The sequence below is a fragment of the Meriones unguiculatus genome, chromosome 6 (genome assembly GCF_030254825.1).
Source record: "Meriones unguiculatus strain TT.TT164.6M chromosome 6, Bangor_MerUng_6.1, whole genome shotgun sequence".
In the NCBI taxonomy this organism is placed as follows: domain Eukaryota; kingdom Metazoa; phylum Chordata; class Mammalia; order Rodentia; family Muridae; genus Meriones; species Meriones unguiculatus.
In genome coordinates, this window is record NC_083354.1 from 136150451 (window position 1) to 136165684 (window position 15234).

The window sequence follows — 15234 nt, forward strand, 5'->3', positions numbered from 1 at the left end:
TGTTTCTTCTCTAATGGATTTACTGGATCAGATGTTCTGTAAATAATACCGATGAATTGAAATTTTTTTTAATTCTTCCTTTGACCATTAATTATAAAAGGTACATAAGGTTTTTGCTTTTGTTTTAGTTTGTATTTTGCTTTCCAAGACAGGATTTCCCAGTGTAGCCCTAGCTATCCTGAAATTCAGTCTATAGACCAGGGTGGCCTTAAACTCAGAGACTCCCCTGCCTCTGCATCTTGAGTGCTGGGTTAAAAGCATGTACCGCCACCACCTTGCCTTCACAGAAGTTTTAATTGCTGTGAATCTTCATTGGAAATTTAAGAATGAAGGTCTAAGTGTATGTTATGCATGCAGTGAGAAAGAAGGAAAAATTAGTTTTCAAGGTCTGTATTTTATAAGATGTGGAATGTTAAATTATGTTTTTCTTTATAGGCTGTTGGTGTAGCTTATGGGACTATCCAGACATTTTCTGATAAATCTGCCATGGTCACAAAGGCTTTAGAATATCTTGGTGAAGTTTTGAAATATGTAAAGCCTTATTTGGGGAAAAAAATTTCCAGTGCAGGCCTGCAGCTGACTTATGAGATAATGGGTATGTATTTCTGACATGTTTTTTTTGTTGTTTTTTTTTTTCCAAACATTTTCTTAACTCAAGCCAACCAGATCCAAGTGGAAAGAAATATATAGGCCATATTACTTAACTGTATGTATAAATGTAAGAAACATGAAATACAGTGGTTTGCTTAAAATTATTCATGCTGGCCTTCATTATTTGCTGTGCTTTTGTTGAAATTGATATTAATTATGATCATAACAATATATGTCCTAGCTAACTGCTCCAGATAGTCCATTTTAGTCACATTGTGAATACCCAAACCACTAAAGTGAGCTTTTTGTTAATGTTTAACTTCTACACTTGGCTAGAAGTTAAAATGCCAGAAAGCCATCACTGTCCTCCTTTGTTTGTGGTCTTCTCTACATGAAGGAAGTCCCAAGAGGACTTAGTAGAATACCAGGGATGATGCTTCAAATCTTACCCCTCACAAACTTACTCTTTTTTCAGAAAATCTTTGTGTGCTTGTCTGTAATGATGAGGCTCATGTTTCTTTGGGAAGTCGGTAATTTGAATGTCTTTGTTGACTAAAACCATGTTGCTAACCAAAAATAGGAACTGAATAAGAAGAAATGAGAAACATTTCCTTAGAAGTTTTATATAGAGTTTCAGTTTGGGGATTTTTTTATTTCTCTGTGGCCAAAACCTTGTATCTATTCCCTTTAATCTTGTGAATGTATAAATAAACCTTATTTGGGCTGTCTGAAATCTTTTATCTTTGTTGTGAAAGATAAAGGAGAATGTGGAAATTTGGATAATGTAGAAGGTACTGAAAGCAGTGCTTGCAATTCAGATTACTTAATTTTAGGAAAAAAAATTAGTGGAGATAGATTTATTATCAATTCAACAGTAAGCTCTGCATTATTATCTTAGCAACTCAAGCTTATGATTTATTAGTCTCAAGATAATTTCCTGACATTTCCAGATTTAGTTTTGCCCAGGTAAGTGGATGATTATAGAGTGTGCCTTTACATTACAGACTACACCATAGCTATGTCAAGAATCACGGAATCCTGGGTGGGATTGATGATGTTTGGGTTACGGGCAATATTTTGCTTGAGGGCTTTTTTTTTTGCCTTGAGCTGTTTTTACAAACAGGTGGGTCTTGATTCTTTCCATTTGTCTAAGTCTCAAATGGTAGGCATGGATTATATGGCTAATAATTACTCGTTTGTTCATTAGAAATTAGAATAAGGAACTTGCTGTTTTCTTTACATAAAACACTTAAAACAGAATGGAGAAAGAGCAAGCATAAAGGCTTGAGAATTTGAACCTGACTCAATGTGCTAAAATTGGGATATCATAGCATCAGAAGGGGTAGAGCCACTGAAACTCTGTGGCTTGTTAGCTTGCTGGTCCCTAACTCAGAACACCTCTGCAGTTTCTTTACAGGGCTGCTTGTGGTCAAGGACAGTATCTGGAATCCCAGTAATAGTTGAGTAATCTCTGAAAAAGAGGAGTTGCTACATCAGTAGACTCCAACTCCCCTCATGGTGTCTTTCTGAGGATGGGGAAACTTTCTTTGCGTTTGATTTAGTTTTGTCATTTTTTTAAATGTCATATTTTTCTGTTTCCATGCCCTGCATTTTACTGTCCCTGTGTCTTTGTTGTCATATTTTTCTGTTTCCATGCCCTGCATTTTACTGTCCCTGTGTCTTTGTTCATTCTTCCCCCTTTTTCTTAGTTGAAATTGTGCCAATGACCTCAGTGCCCAACCCTGTAGTCCCCACCTTTGCTACATTCCAAGTAGGCTTAGTCTTTGCCATTCCATTTGTCCTCTTTTAACAAAGAGTGAAACGAGTGCCTTAATGTAAGACTTACATGTTTCTTCCGGCTGTCTGTTTTTAACTTGCTTCTGTGATAAAATAAATTTTCTACATAGAGTAAGAAAATACTCTGTTTAGGAGATAGTTGTAACTAAAGCTCCTTCTCTTCTCTATTAGGAATTCTTGTTAAATCGTGGGCACAAATCTTTGCGGCCTCTAAAGCCCAGAAGTTGCTGTTTCGGATAATCGACTGTTTACTGCTGCCGCACGCAGTGTTGCAGCAAGACAAGGAGTTGCCTGCGCCCATGCTGACCGCAATTCAGAAGAGTCTCCCTCTGTATCTCCAGGTATGCCCAGGGTGAAGCTGCTTCAGAGCTTTCGTATGGGAGACACAGGCTTAAAGGCCAGACACTGTAATCCCCAAACAGGTATTTACACGTGGCACATCCTTTAAAAAAGCTTTAAATGTCTGATCCATTTGTCTTTGAAAACTAAGGTGAAAGAGGCAAGTTTTTAAGAAGCCTGAGGTGGGAAAGAAGGCAAGGAACGAAGTTTTTGTGAGTGAGTTGGTGTTCCCTGCCCTTTACTAGAAGACTAGTTAGAGGATATCCTCTTTAGTCTCTCTAGTCTCTGCTACGAGGAGCCTTTGCTCGAATCCCCCTCCTAACCTCTCAGGAGCCTCTCCTGACTTAGATCTCCAGCTTGTCGCAGAGATGTCCCCACCCTCAGTTTTCTCTACAGGGCTTCTGTCCTCTTGCCCTTGCTCTCCCCAGATCTGTACTCCACCCTTGTAACTCTGCTGCTTGTTTTCTCGGCTCTGGCTGCCTCCACTCCACTGCTGCTGCTGTTCTTGTTGGTTGTCCTATGGAACTAGCATCTCCAAAACGGTGAGGTCTTCTGCTGCGACTTGGTGCACCTTGACTAGTAGCCTCTCATAGGCTCTCTTCATGGTACCAAGCCTCAACTTCTCTACATGACTCCTTCAGTCCTGAGTCTTCAGTTGCCACTGAGCTTGAACCTTCACTGGTGACTTTTCTTGGTTGCTCACGGTGGCAAGCTTCAGCTGCTCTCCATGAACCCTTCATGCTTTCAAAACCAGTACCACCTGGGTGGATGACTCTCTCATTACCAACTTTGCTGCCAACACGAGGTATACAACCTTGACTGCTTCTGGAAGAGAGCTTGTCTGTGCTCTCAGGAAACAGTTCCCGGAAGATTTCACCTGAGTGATGATGGTCTCTTTTTAATCGCTACTACTTTCCTAATAGCTTCAGCTGACTGGCATCAATTGTTGCAATAATACAAAGGTTTCATTATAGTGTTGCTAGTCTCTTGTTAACCATAGCTGACTCTTCAACCCCAACTGTTCAGAATCTTAATTCAAAATAGCAGATGGTCCTGATAGACTCTTTAAATTTCCCCCTGAAACTTCACAGGCCAGGCCTCCATCTGCTGCACTGCTCTCAACATTCTTACCTTCCAAGCTTCTAAAGAACTGCGCAGTGCGCTCTCAGTACTCGATGGCTTTTCTAGGCCAATGTTCCAAAGTCCTTCTATAATCCACCCTCCAAAAACAAAACAAACAAACAAAAAAAAAAACCAAACACTATCATGACTGTCACAGCATTGCCCCACAATTCTGGTACCAACTTGTCTTATAACGAAACAATATGACAATAGCAAGTTAGAGAGAAAAGGGTTTATTTTGTCTTACATTTCCATACCACTGTTCATCACCAAAAGAAGTCCCGACAGGAACTAAAACAGAGCAGGATCCTGCATGCAGGAGCTGATACAAAAGCCATGGCTTGCCTTACGCAGCTTGCTCAGCCTGCTTTCTTATAGAACCCAGGACTACCATTCCCAGGAATGGAACCACCCAAAATGGGCTGTGTCCTTCCCCCATCAATCACTGATTAAGAAAATTCCTTACAGGCTTGCCTACATCTGGATCTTGTGGAGGCATTTCCTCGACTCGGGCACCTTCCTCTCTGATGACTCTATGTTGTGTCAAGTTACCACATAAAACCAGCCAGTGTAGTAACCTAGACAAGGGCAAGACTAAGAAAAATGCAGCATACTGGGGAAAGGAAAATGGTTCTTTTTGTTGCTGGAAATTCATATAGGAAGAGACCTGATGGAAGGCGTTATATTCAATGCCAAAAGTTTGGACTTTATCTCATACATAGGAAATGTGGGTAGATTTTTGAGCAAAAAAGTTCTGCTTGTATTTGAGAGAGTAAGATATAAGGTGAGGGAGTAAGATATAAGACCCAGGAAGGAGTTACTAGGTAATTGAAACACTGTTGAAATACTAGAAGGTTTAAACTGAGGCACCGAGATTAGAACCTATGTAGATGTTAGAAACTGAGCTCTAACTAAAGAATACACGCTAAGGGCTGGCTCCGTCTTTAAGAGCACTTCTTACTGTTGCAGAGGACCTCGGTTCGATTCCTGGCACCCACATCGGTGCTCACCCCTCCTCAAGCACCAGCATGTATGGTGCCGACACACATGAAGACAAAACATTCATACACATAGAATAATAAAAGTCAATCTGAATTTAAAAAAAAAAAAACATGCTAAATATGGTGGAGAAACAGAGACAAATGTCTCCTAGACTAGACTGGTAGAGTCTAGAAAGTGGTGCTGGTAACTGAACTGGGGAATTCTAGAGAAGCAGCCACGAAGATAACTGGGATTTCTGTTTTTGTTTTACATTAGACATGGTGGCATGTGCTGGTAATGTCAGGACCTATGAGTTCTCGGCCAGGCTGGAATACATAGAGAAAAGGCTGCCTTCTAGTGGCTTTATTTAAAGTCTATGGAATGTGTAAGCAGTGATGTCCCATGGGTAGTCTGAGATATTGATCTATTTCATTAGTGTGTGATACTGAAAGTTAGACCTTTCTAAATTTGAGGGTCCCCAGAGAAGCCAAGGTGAAAGGGAGCAGATTTTGATTTTAACATGCAGTCTCTTCCTTCCATGCTGGGCTTTTTTATTTTGTTTTGAGATTTCTGAGAAGTTTTAGCTGACTCTAGTTATATGTTTGTGTTGGTGTTTAAGTTAAAGTTTAGTGTGTCCTGAAGCAAAAGGACAAACAGTAGAAGCAGCGCTTGGCCTGGCAGTCAGTTACATGGAAGAACAGATAGATACATGGAATGATGTGAGTACCAGGAAAGTCTGCATGCTTGTTCTGTGTGGTCCTTGTAAAAGCTTCTTAAGTAATAAGGTGAGACTTTTGTTGAATTATCCCCTTGACAGAACTGTCAGAAAGCTGCATCTTTAATTTTTAAAAGTGCTCTGTTCTCTGGATCTGTCTTCCACCATCTTCTCCCTGTACCTGTTCCTTAAACAAAGCCCTTAAGAAACTGAGTAAGTGGGCTCACTGTTACTCATTTTAGTTGTGTTCTTGCCAGTATTTTAACAGTTCTACACTATTTTTTACTACAAATGAAAGTCGAGAGTTTATTACTGGATAAGCATTCAATTATGGCTACAATCAAATCCTAACAAACATAAAGAAAAGTATTTCTGAGGGAATGGGTTTAATCATTTCTAAGTATTATGAGAGTATTTTGCTAACTTTCATGATGTGGAAGGGATTATATCAACACACATGCAGCAAGATACTATGAGTTCTTGTGACTTCTATTAATTCTCTGAACCTCAGTTTTCTTGACGGTAGTATGGAAATGTAGTATTAACTCCTTTGTTCTAGAAATGAAATGAACTAATAAATATAAAGCATTTGGCACAATATCATATAGAAAAACTTCTAAGGAGATGTCTGTTCTCATTCCAAACCTGAATTCCCTCTTCCATTATGAGTTGTTAAAAATGGTTTCATTACATGACCAATTTTTTAGCGTAAATGTCATGTTTTTAGCCAAAATGACTGAGCAATAACTCCCTTCCACCTGTTTGGGCCTCTGGGATTGACAGGCCAAGCTCTGTGGGTTGGGCCTTTACTGTTTTATCTTTCTGTTTGATGATAAATTGAACTTTGATTTAAATACTGTAAAAAAAGGCTGATGACACATGTATTTTAGTAATGACATAATGTAGTTGGTGATCATGGTAGTCAGGTGTTCTGTGCAGGAGGAAGAGAGGCAGAAACATTGCCTTTCAGTTCCTGAATGTTTACCTTACTTCCTTTGATCGTGTCCCTGAAATGCATGGCCCACAGCCATGTGTATTACCCAAAGTCAGCTCACGAAGGGCCGTCCATGTGGATCTTCCCTGTTCTTGATATCCTGTCTGACAGTGAGAAGGTGCACTCTATTCTGTGAACATTAGTGCTAAAGAACATATCAGTAACTTCCTAAACACTGTTAGACATTTTGCCTTTTCCATTTCCCATTTCTCGTCTTTTCCCTTCCACAGGGTATATGTACTGTGTGCTGCCAGTCTCAAAATCCAAGTGCCTACTTGAATCAGTTGCTGGGGAATGTCGTCGAGCAGTACATCGGGCGGTTTCTCCCGGCCTCACCCTGTGTTTCGGATCCTGGACAGCACCCTGTTCTGTTTGCACTGAGAAGCCCTGCCTCTGTTCCATCGATGATGCCTCTCAGAAAGCACATTGTCCGTGCCATAAGGTACATATAGTTATTACAAAGAGGCACATGTAGAAGTTTTTATATCATCAAAAAATAATTCGGAATGTCTCAGAAATATTAATGTGGCTTAGTATTGTGGTAGTTTAGAAACAGTTTTTCCCAGGAAACATTAAGAATTTGTTGCATTGGAAAAGAAGAAAATGTAATTATATCTTAATTTTAATGAAGATATATTTAAATGTTTGTTTCTTATTACTGTCTAGTAGTCTTCTACAGCATGGCTATAATAACTATTTGTTCATTTTTCTACTGAAGAGACTTTCTCTTTTCCTAATTTTATTATCTTATTCCTTCTAGGAATAGCATTCCTATAACATGAACATAACATGTATTTATATAAAGTCTTTATGTGAACCTACACTATCATTTCTCTGGGATGAGTGACAGGAGAGTGACTGTTGGTCATTGTGACAGCTACATAGTTGAAGAGTATACCAAAGTGTTTTCAAAAATTTGCTAAAATTATAATTGCTTTAAAAATCGTGCCAGTTTTTATTATATATCTTACTTTCCTTATATACACCCGAAAAATACATCTTCATGGCCTGGAGAGGTGGCTCAGTGGTTAAGAGTACTGGCTGCTCTTTCAGAGGACTGGGGTTCAGTTTCCAGCACTCACATGGCAGCTCACAGCTGTTTGTAACTACTCTTCCAGGGGACGTTACATACTCAGACATACATGCAGGTAAAACACCAATGCACATGAGATAAAGTAAAAATTAATAAAAGAAAAAGAAAAAAGTTACTTTAAAAAAGTTGTACTTTTATGGTTTTCATCACAATAGAAATTGTGTTTTGTACTGTATAGTATGTAGTAGTTACTTTATGAAAGGTAACTGAAAATATGAATGCTGATAAGCAATATGAAGTCTTGTGTTGTTAGTATACTATTCCTCTAAATTCTTTTATTTCTTGGGTTGTATTTACAATTTCTGTAAAATACCTGCTGTCAAGTGTGGCTCTACCAACCCAGATGACAGGCCAACTCTCCCTTGAGCCGTGAACGCTGGTTCTCTGTAGGAATGCTACTGTTGGCACAGTGAGCTCCCAAAGAATGTGGAGATGGGACAGCAGAAGCTCACCGTGGACCTCGCTGTCATTTCTCACTCATTCAACCACAGGAAGGCCAACCTAACAGCAACAGGCTAACTTGCATGCTGATCATTACCCTTCTTCATGTACGTCTCCAGTGCCTCTACGGCTGGTTGTGTGGGATATCTTCCACTTTGGGGGTTTCAACAGATAAATGTTTTAGTCATGATTTTTCCCTCGTATACTAGGCCTTCCTCTATACTGTCGCTTGTAGAATACATGTGTCTCCTACATGTTGGCATCAGGCCATCAGACCTTGTTTTGTATCACAAATAGTGAAAAGGAGCACATTGATTTGAGAATTCACTGCTACACAGTGTTCTCCAACTGCTCAGTGTTGAACAGCGACAAATATACGGACTCTTCTTGGTAGTTACGACATAAGCCTCTCTCTCTCACTCTTATGCTCAGTGACCTGCTGGTGCATTATGGGGTTTCCAACTGTGTAACCAAAGGTGTTGTTGTAGAAAGACAGATTCTGCATTAGAAGTGACTGTTCTGAAGAAATCATGAGGATTTTGCTGAAATGGAAGATAAACATAAGTCAGGTCATTTTGAGTTATTTTAGTGGACCTGCATTCAAAGAAAGGAGTTGTCATATTTTTATTATTATTATTATTGTTATTATTATTATTATTATTTATATAGCATTCTGCCTGCATGTGTGACTGCAGGCAAGAAGAGGGCAACAGATGGTTATGGGCCACCACGTGCTTACTGGGAATTGAACTCTGGACCTTTAGAAGAACAGCCAGTGCTCTTAACCTCTGCGCCATCTCTCCAGCCCCAGGAATTGTCCTATTTACTAGATAGCATAACTTCAGTTGTGCAGCGAATAAAGTTAGCTTCTACCGAGGAGGTGCAGGAAGAATATTTTTAGAATATGGACACTATTGGGGGATATGTTTTCTTGATTTTGGATCCTCGAAGGAATGAGAAAGGTAGAATGCCATCAAACTTGACTCAGGTGTAGGACACAGAAGTAGGTGTCATTCCAGTTGAACTAATGCAGGGGTAGGGGTGGTTTAAGAATATTTAGTCCCCACCTTTAACTCGTTTTTAAGTGAATATCACGTATATGCATGAGTGTCTTGCCTGCATGTATGGAATTACACCGCGTGCATACCTGGAGCCTATAGAAGCTAAACGAAGGCTCAGATCCCCTAGGACGGGAGTTTTGAGTGGTTGTGAGCTGTTGCGTGGGCACAGAGAGCCAGACTCCTTGAAATAGCAATAGGTGCTCTTTACCTGCTGAGCCATCTCTCAACCCTAACTTCTTAGGGTTGTTTCTTCATGCTTGTTCCTTTGTTATTTTTTTGTTTTTCAGCTAACTTCTGTGTCCTTTAATCGTAACATTAGAAGGTTCAGTAATAGAAATTATCTTCACTTTGTCTTCATGCAGTATTAACATTATGATACTATTTTTTAAGCTCTTGAGATTCTATGGTAATATAGATTATTGGTATCTAGTATTAATAAGTTTCTGTGTTTAAATGCTGTCGTTTTGTTCTCTCTTTCAATTTCTAAGTAGAGGGTGTGGGGTGGTGCTCCCCATCATGGGAAGGCCAGAGGACAACCTCCAAGGTCATTCTTTTGGTGTCATCTTCTTTGTTTTTGAGACACAGTGTCCCACTGGCTTAGATTCCACAGAAGGCAGCCTTGCTCTCTGTGGTGTTGAGAGTACAAGTACAAACAGTCTTTTTTAGGTTTTTATGTATGTTTTCAGAATTGAACTCAGGCCGTTATGATTACACCGCCAGTGTATACTTTACTGACTGAGCCATCTCTCCAGCCTTGACTTGATCTTCTCAATGATCTCGTGTAAATACAGATTTCTGTCTTTTATGTTCCTAGAGTCACGTTACTTGGGCTGGAAGCTTCGTAGTCTTTGTTCATTTCACATTTCTCTTACCACATTATACTGTGGGCCTGACTCTGTCTAGTGTTCGTCCTTCTAAAAAGAATGCCCTTTGCCTGCCCCCACCCCCTTTTTTAGTATGGGTTCTCAGTGTCATGTTGCCTAGCCTGCAACTCAGAAAAGATTCATTAGTTTCTGCCTCCCAACTACCTGGATTAAAGGTGTGCTTCACCAAGTCCAGCCAGGTTAGTTTTGACTCTTCTCTGTCTGCAAACCTTCATTGTCTCTTTTTCGCTCTGCAATGCTGTGTATTCTAGCTACCCTAAGTTTGTCCTTACTGTTCTGTAATAGTCCCTGTCCTACACATACCTCCCTGACCATGGTTTGGTTTGCTGTTCAAGTCGCTCTGTACTTCCCTACATTAAAGCTTTGTTTCTTCTGAAAATGCCCTCCCTCTGGGCTCAGTAAAAAACCTTGCACCTAGTGTCACAGGGTAGCACATGTCCTATATGACCCAGTTTTCAGCAAGATTATAGCAATCTGTTATGGTGTTTGAGACATTGCCTGGTTTTATATAAACTCCATGACAAATTAGGAGGTGAATCAAATCCCTAACACAGTAAAGTTCTTTGTTTACTATTCCAACTGTGTTTTCAGCTTTCTGTTCTACTTCATGTTTAGCTAAGGATGGTTTTCTTCTTCTTTCCTTGATAGGTTCTAGTTGACTAGAAATGTGAGTGGGTATTTGATTTTGTTTTCAGTATTCAGCCGAAATAGAGGTAGACTGCTGCAGCTTCTCCATTCAATGCTTTTCTAATATCCATTTGAGTCGGGGCTTCTTTCTCAAAGCTCCTGATGAATCTATGCTTATCTTTGTCAAAGCATCACTCATGTATATTAAAAGTGCCCTTTTCTTGGGGGATGGGTCACATCTAACTTCTCCACTAGAAAACAAGTCTATGGTTTGATTTGTTTGCTTAATTGTATGTGCTTACTTTGTATGTGCTCCTGGTACCCACTATGTTTATTTTGGGCATTAGTAATTCAACAGTGCAAAAAAACAAAAGCAAACACTGCCTCAGATGGTGGTTATATCTAGGATATAAAATTGGTAGGAGTCACTTTGTATGTGGAACAAGATTGGTCTTGAAATGTAGTTCCTTGAATGTGTTTATAAGCCTTCTGAGTCTTCTTATGTGTATTATCAGTTTTCAGACTTACATGCTTTGTCTAGTTTAGACTGAGGAGTAGTATTCCTCCCGGGTTGGGAATGTACCTGAGTGGGAGGAAGCTTGCCTACCATGTACAGGGTTCTAGGTTCATCAGTACCAGCAAGATACAAATACAGTAGGGCAGAGACCTAAGTCATGTCTGACCAGGTTTCATAGTCTATATTTTTTAAAGAAACTCAACAGTTCTCACGTTTATTCATTTTCTGAACAGTGACCAGGAACAGTTCTAAGCAATTAAATGGGAAGATGAGTCAAGGGGGTTGTTCTCCTTACAGTTTCTTCTGAATTTTAATGTTACAATTTATTGTGCCCTGAGAGATAATATTCAATCTGAAGTTAGTTCTCTAAATTTCCTACTGGAAGAAAGATAAAGCTGGAACTGGAAGCTAATTCCTAGGATAGTCCTTTTATTTATTTAGAAACTTAAGACTCCTCCTAAGTTCTAAATAAATAAATGTGAGGGGAGATTTATTTATGCACATTTGACATTAGGAGAATTGTTGATTCCTGGCAAAACTGGTAAGGGATACGAAACACCCTGGGAAAGGAAGAAAACAAGTTAGCAATTAGGTTTGCTAAGTTCATTTTAAAACCAAGTTGCTTCAAATTTTGTTTTTGTCTGCACCAGCTTTCAGAGTGCGCAGTACACCAAAATGGTTTTTAAGGTTATCATGATAAAATATACATTCGTTTTTAAGACCGCACTTTATTTAAGGAATAAATTTTTTCCAGTGTCTCTAACATACATGGCATTTGATTCTGCTCAATTGATGATTTAAATAGAAGAAAAATAAAATAAAATTTGCTTCTTTTCAGGAAATCCTATCTTGAGTTTAAAGGTTCCTCACCCCCTCCTCGCTTAGCATCCACATTGGCCTTCATCCTCCAGCTCTTCAAGGACACCAACATGGATATTTGTGACCTTGAACTACTCCTTCCTGGCATCATAAAATGTTTGGTGTTAGTCAATGAACCCCAAGGTTAGTTGATTCAGTCTTGATTTTGTTAGCATTATCTGTGTGCAAGTTAAGCAACTATTCTTTCCCATGTATTAAAAGGTACAGGGTTATTTTCTATCTCCCGAGATGTATCATGGCTAAAGAATCAAATACTAAGCAATAGCTGGGGTGAGGTGGAGAAAATGGTCAAATACTGACACATTTCAGCATATTTAAGTTTAGGGTTGTTTTCCTCCACCCTCTTCCTTGAGGCAAGTGGTTTATGGGATTTTTTTTTTTTTTTTGATTAGGCTTTTTAGCATCTCAAAATGTTTGTGCAGGCTAATTGTGATATCACGTGAGACTTGTCAAATATCAGTTGGTGTGTGTGCGAGCATGTGTGCGTGTATGTGTTGTGTGTGTGTGTGTTTTAGTCTGAGTCACTCTGAGTCAGGGAAGAGTGAATTGTTCCAGTACAACAACTTCCATGTTATCCTGTCACTTGGCAGGAAGGCATGCCGTCTGGTGGCCCCCCCGGTTAGAGCCCTTTAGAGATGTGGCTGCTGAACATGTCTCTAAAGGGCATGAAAGCCTTGCACTTCACTCAAGATTTGCTTACTCGGAGCAGACAGCGTAGTAGTTGTCATGTAGCCACGGCTTTGTTTCCTGTGGTTTCACCTCCACGTTATCAGGAGCAGGTCAGCAACACTAAATGGGAAATTCTGGAATAGTTCATAAGTTTTAAATTGAATGCCATTCTGAATAGCTTTATCCACATTGGATTCCACCGGCTCTGAGAAAGCCTGCCTCAGAGACAGAGTAGATAAGCTCTTTACCTAGGGGACAGTGGGTGATAGCTATAGGGTAGCGTTTCTTTTTGAGATAACAGAAGCCCTATAAACCTGACTCTGGCGATACTTACACAGTTCTGACAGTACTAAAAACCCCACTGCATGTGAGGCATTTGCTTCCAAGTCATGTAAACTGCGACAATCAAGGTCTTAGTTTAAAACATGATGACTCAGTTTGAAGACACTTATGTTTAATGGGCCCCAAACAAGGGTTTTATAGCATTAATTAAAATGTGCGGGCCCACGATAATCCTCTCTACTGTTCCATTTGTCTGTGTGGCAGTGCACACCTTTAGACCCAGCACTCAGGAGTCAGGTGGATCTCTGTGATCCACCAGCCTGGCCTGTAGAATGAGTTCCAGGACAGCCAGTGCTACACAGAGAAACCCCTATCTTAGAGGAAAAAAAAAAAAAAAAGAACATGCTAATTTTTCCACACACTTTGTTCAGGTCTGTTTTAGTGAGCTTCATATCACCTTAACAAGTAAAGTCAGGAAGCTTTGCTCGCCTCTTTTGTAAGCTTCAGTCCAGGATCAGTTGGCCTCCTCCCAGATTAAGTTTGAGGGGAGGCGATGAGATGATCATGATGGGAACACCTGGAGGCAGAAACTGCTCACCTCCAACAGTGGAGGAAGAGGCACACTGTGCTACAAAGCACCACAGGCAGGCAACCCAGCATTTAATACATGAGTCTCTGGCACGGTCAGAATCCAAATTGCAGCAATAGTTCTGCACTGCATTACAGGCACACCGTTTTAAAATAATTTGGTTAAATAAATAATACAAATAGTTGACTAATTTTAAGCAAAAGTATATTATTGGTTGGTCTAGTTTACTACTTAAAGATTTTTAGAGCATGGACGGTACTTCCCTGATAGGTTAAAAATAAAAATATGCCTGTCTGCAAATCCATGTCTTTTAAAAGGCTTTCTTTTGTCTGTATGTATCTTTTTCTAAGATCAGGTTAGGAAGGATTTTTGAATATGGATACCTTTCTAAAAGGAAAACATATCTTCATATGTATTATTTCAGTCTTGAGATGCAAAATAGATTTTTAAACTTTTTAGGTATTCTTTAGAACAAAACAAACTTATAACTATTGCATTTTGACAACTTTTAAAAAAAAAAAGCAAGTACATTCTTGAAGAAAACAACATATTTTTCTAAATGAAGAGTGTTAAAAATGAGGATCCAGATGGTCAGTTCAGACACACTGTGTAATCCTATCGTTTTCTCCTAGTTACAAAGCTGGCCACAGAGAACCTACAACGCATGGTAAAAACCTGCCAAGTGGGGTCAGAAGGAGAGCCTGCCGCCCAGCTGACTTCTCTGTTTAGGTAACTGGAAAACATGCCAACTGGCAAGGAGAGGGTGCCAGCCATTTGACAGCCAACATGCTTTTTAAATAACTAATTACCCAAACATAATGTGTTACTGCTTGTTTACAGTGTTTCAATTACAGTATTTGGGGAAGTGGTTTTGTTACATTGTATTGCTTTATTGAAAAATAAAGTGCCAAGGAAAAGGGTAAGTTAACTGACTTGAAATTACTTGTGTCTTCAGTGAGAAAGAATCTGGAATGTTGTTAAGAAAAAGTGAATAGCAAGCGTAAGTTCCGACAAGAGGTGCATTGGCCTCCAGAGTGTGCTTACGGTGCTCCTGGAGATGCTGTCTACGTGCCTGTTCCTCTGACTTGCTTCACACTGAAGCTTCAGAGAGTAACTCAGGTTTAATTAGGACATGGACGCTACAGGAGTAGAAGACGGGCTGTGCACGCTCCATGGCCCAGCTTTGCCCTGTGGGGTCTTCTCATAGGCCCGTTCGTTCATGCCGTCTCTCGAGGTCTCTGCTAACTTGCTCTTACACACTCGGCACACATCTCTACCTTGCCACCACATGAGCTGTGATTTGAGGGGTCTCTCTTATTCTATGTTGCATATTTGGTTCCTGGTTTCTTCCCTCTCTTCACATGATTGGTGCTTTTATGCTGTTTCCAGTTTATTTCAATTATGATCATTATATGCGAGAACATTCATGAAAATTCCAAAACCATGGGAGGAAAGAAATGTCGAATCTCTGTTATATATAATTGATTAAGCTATACAGCTTTTATTACAGAGTGTGGAATGTGGAAATTTAAGAGATAAAATGTTTTTGTATTTATAAAGACTAAGGTTTCTTGTTCATTTCAGACATGTAAGGATATGCTATGAATACTTTCCTCCTAACTGTATTGACTAACACATAAGATAGACTTAAAT

At 39.6% G+C, this 15234-nt stretch overlaps 1 protein-coding gene across 2 annotated transcripts in view; it reads left to right on the forward strand.

The window, feature by feature from the left end:
• Window positions 1–15234, forward strand: part of Mms22l (MMS22 like, DNA repair protein) — a 121010-nt gene that overhangs the window by 102386 nt on the left and 3390 nt on the right. For both annotated transcript variants that reach the window (XM_060386067.1, XM_060386066.1), the window contains exons 19-23: window positions 436–595; window positions 2560–2729; window positions 6770–6981; window positions 12001–12164; window positions 14214–14310. In XM_060386067.1, coding sequence (XP_060242050.1) covers window positions 436–595; window positions 2560–2729; window positions 6770–6981; window positions 12001–12164; window positions 14214–14310 — 803 coding nt within the window. The remainder of the gene's footprint in view (window positions 1–435; window positions 596–2559; window positions 2730–6769; window positions 6982–12000; window positions 12165–14213; window positions 14311–15234) is intronic.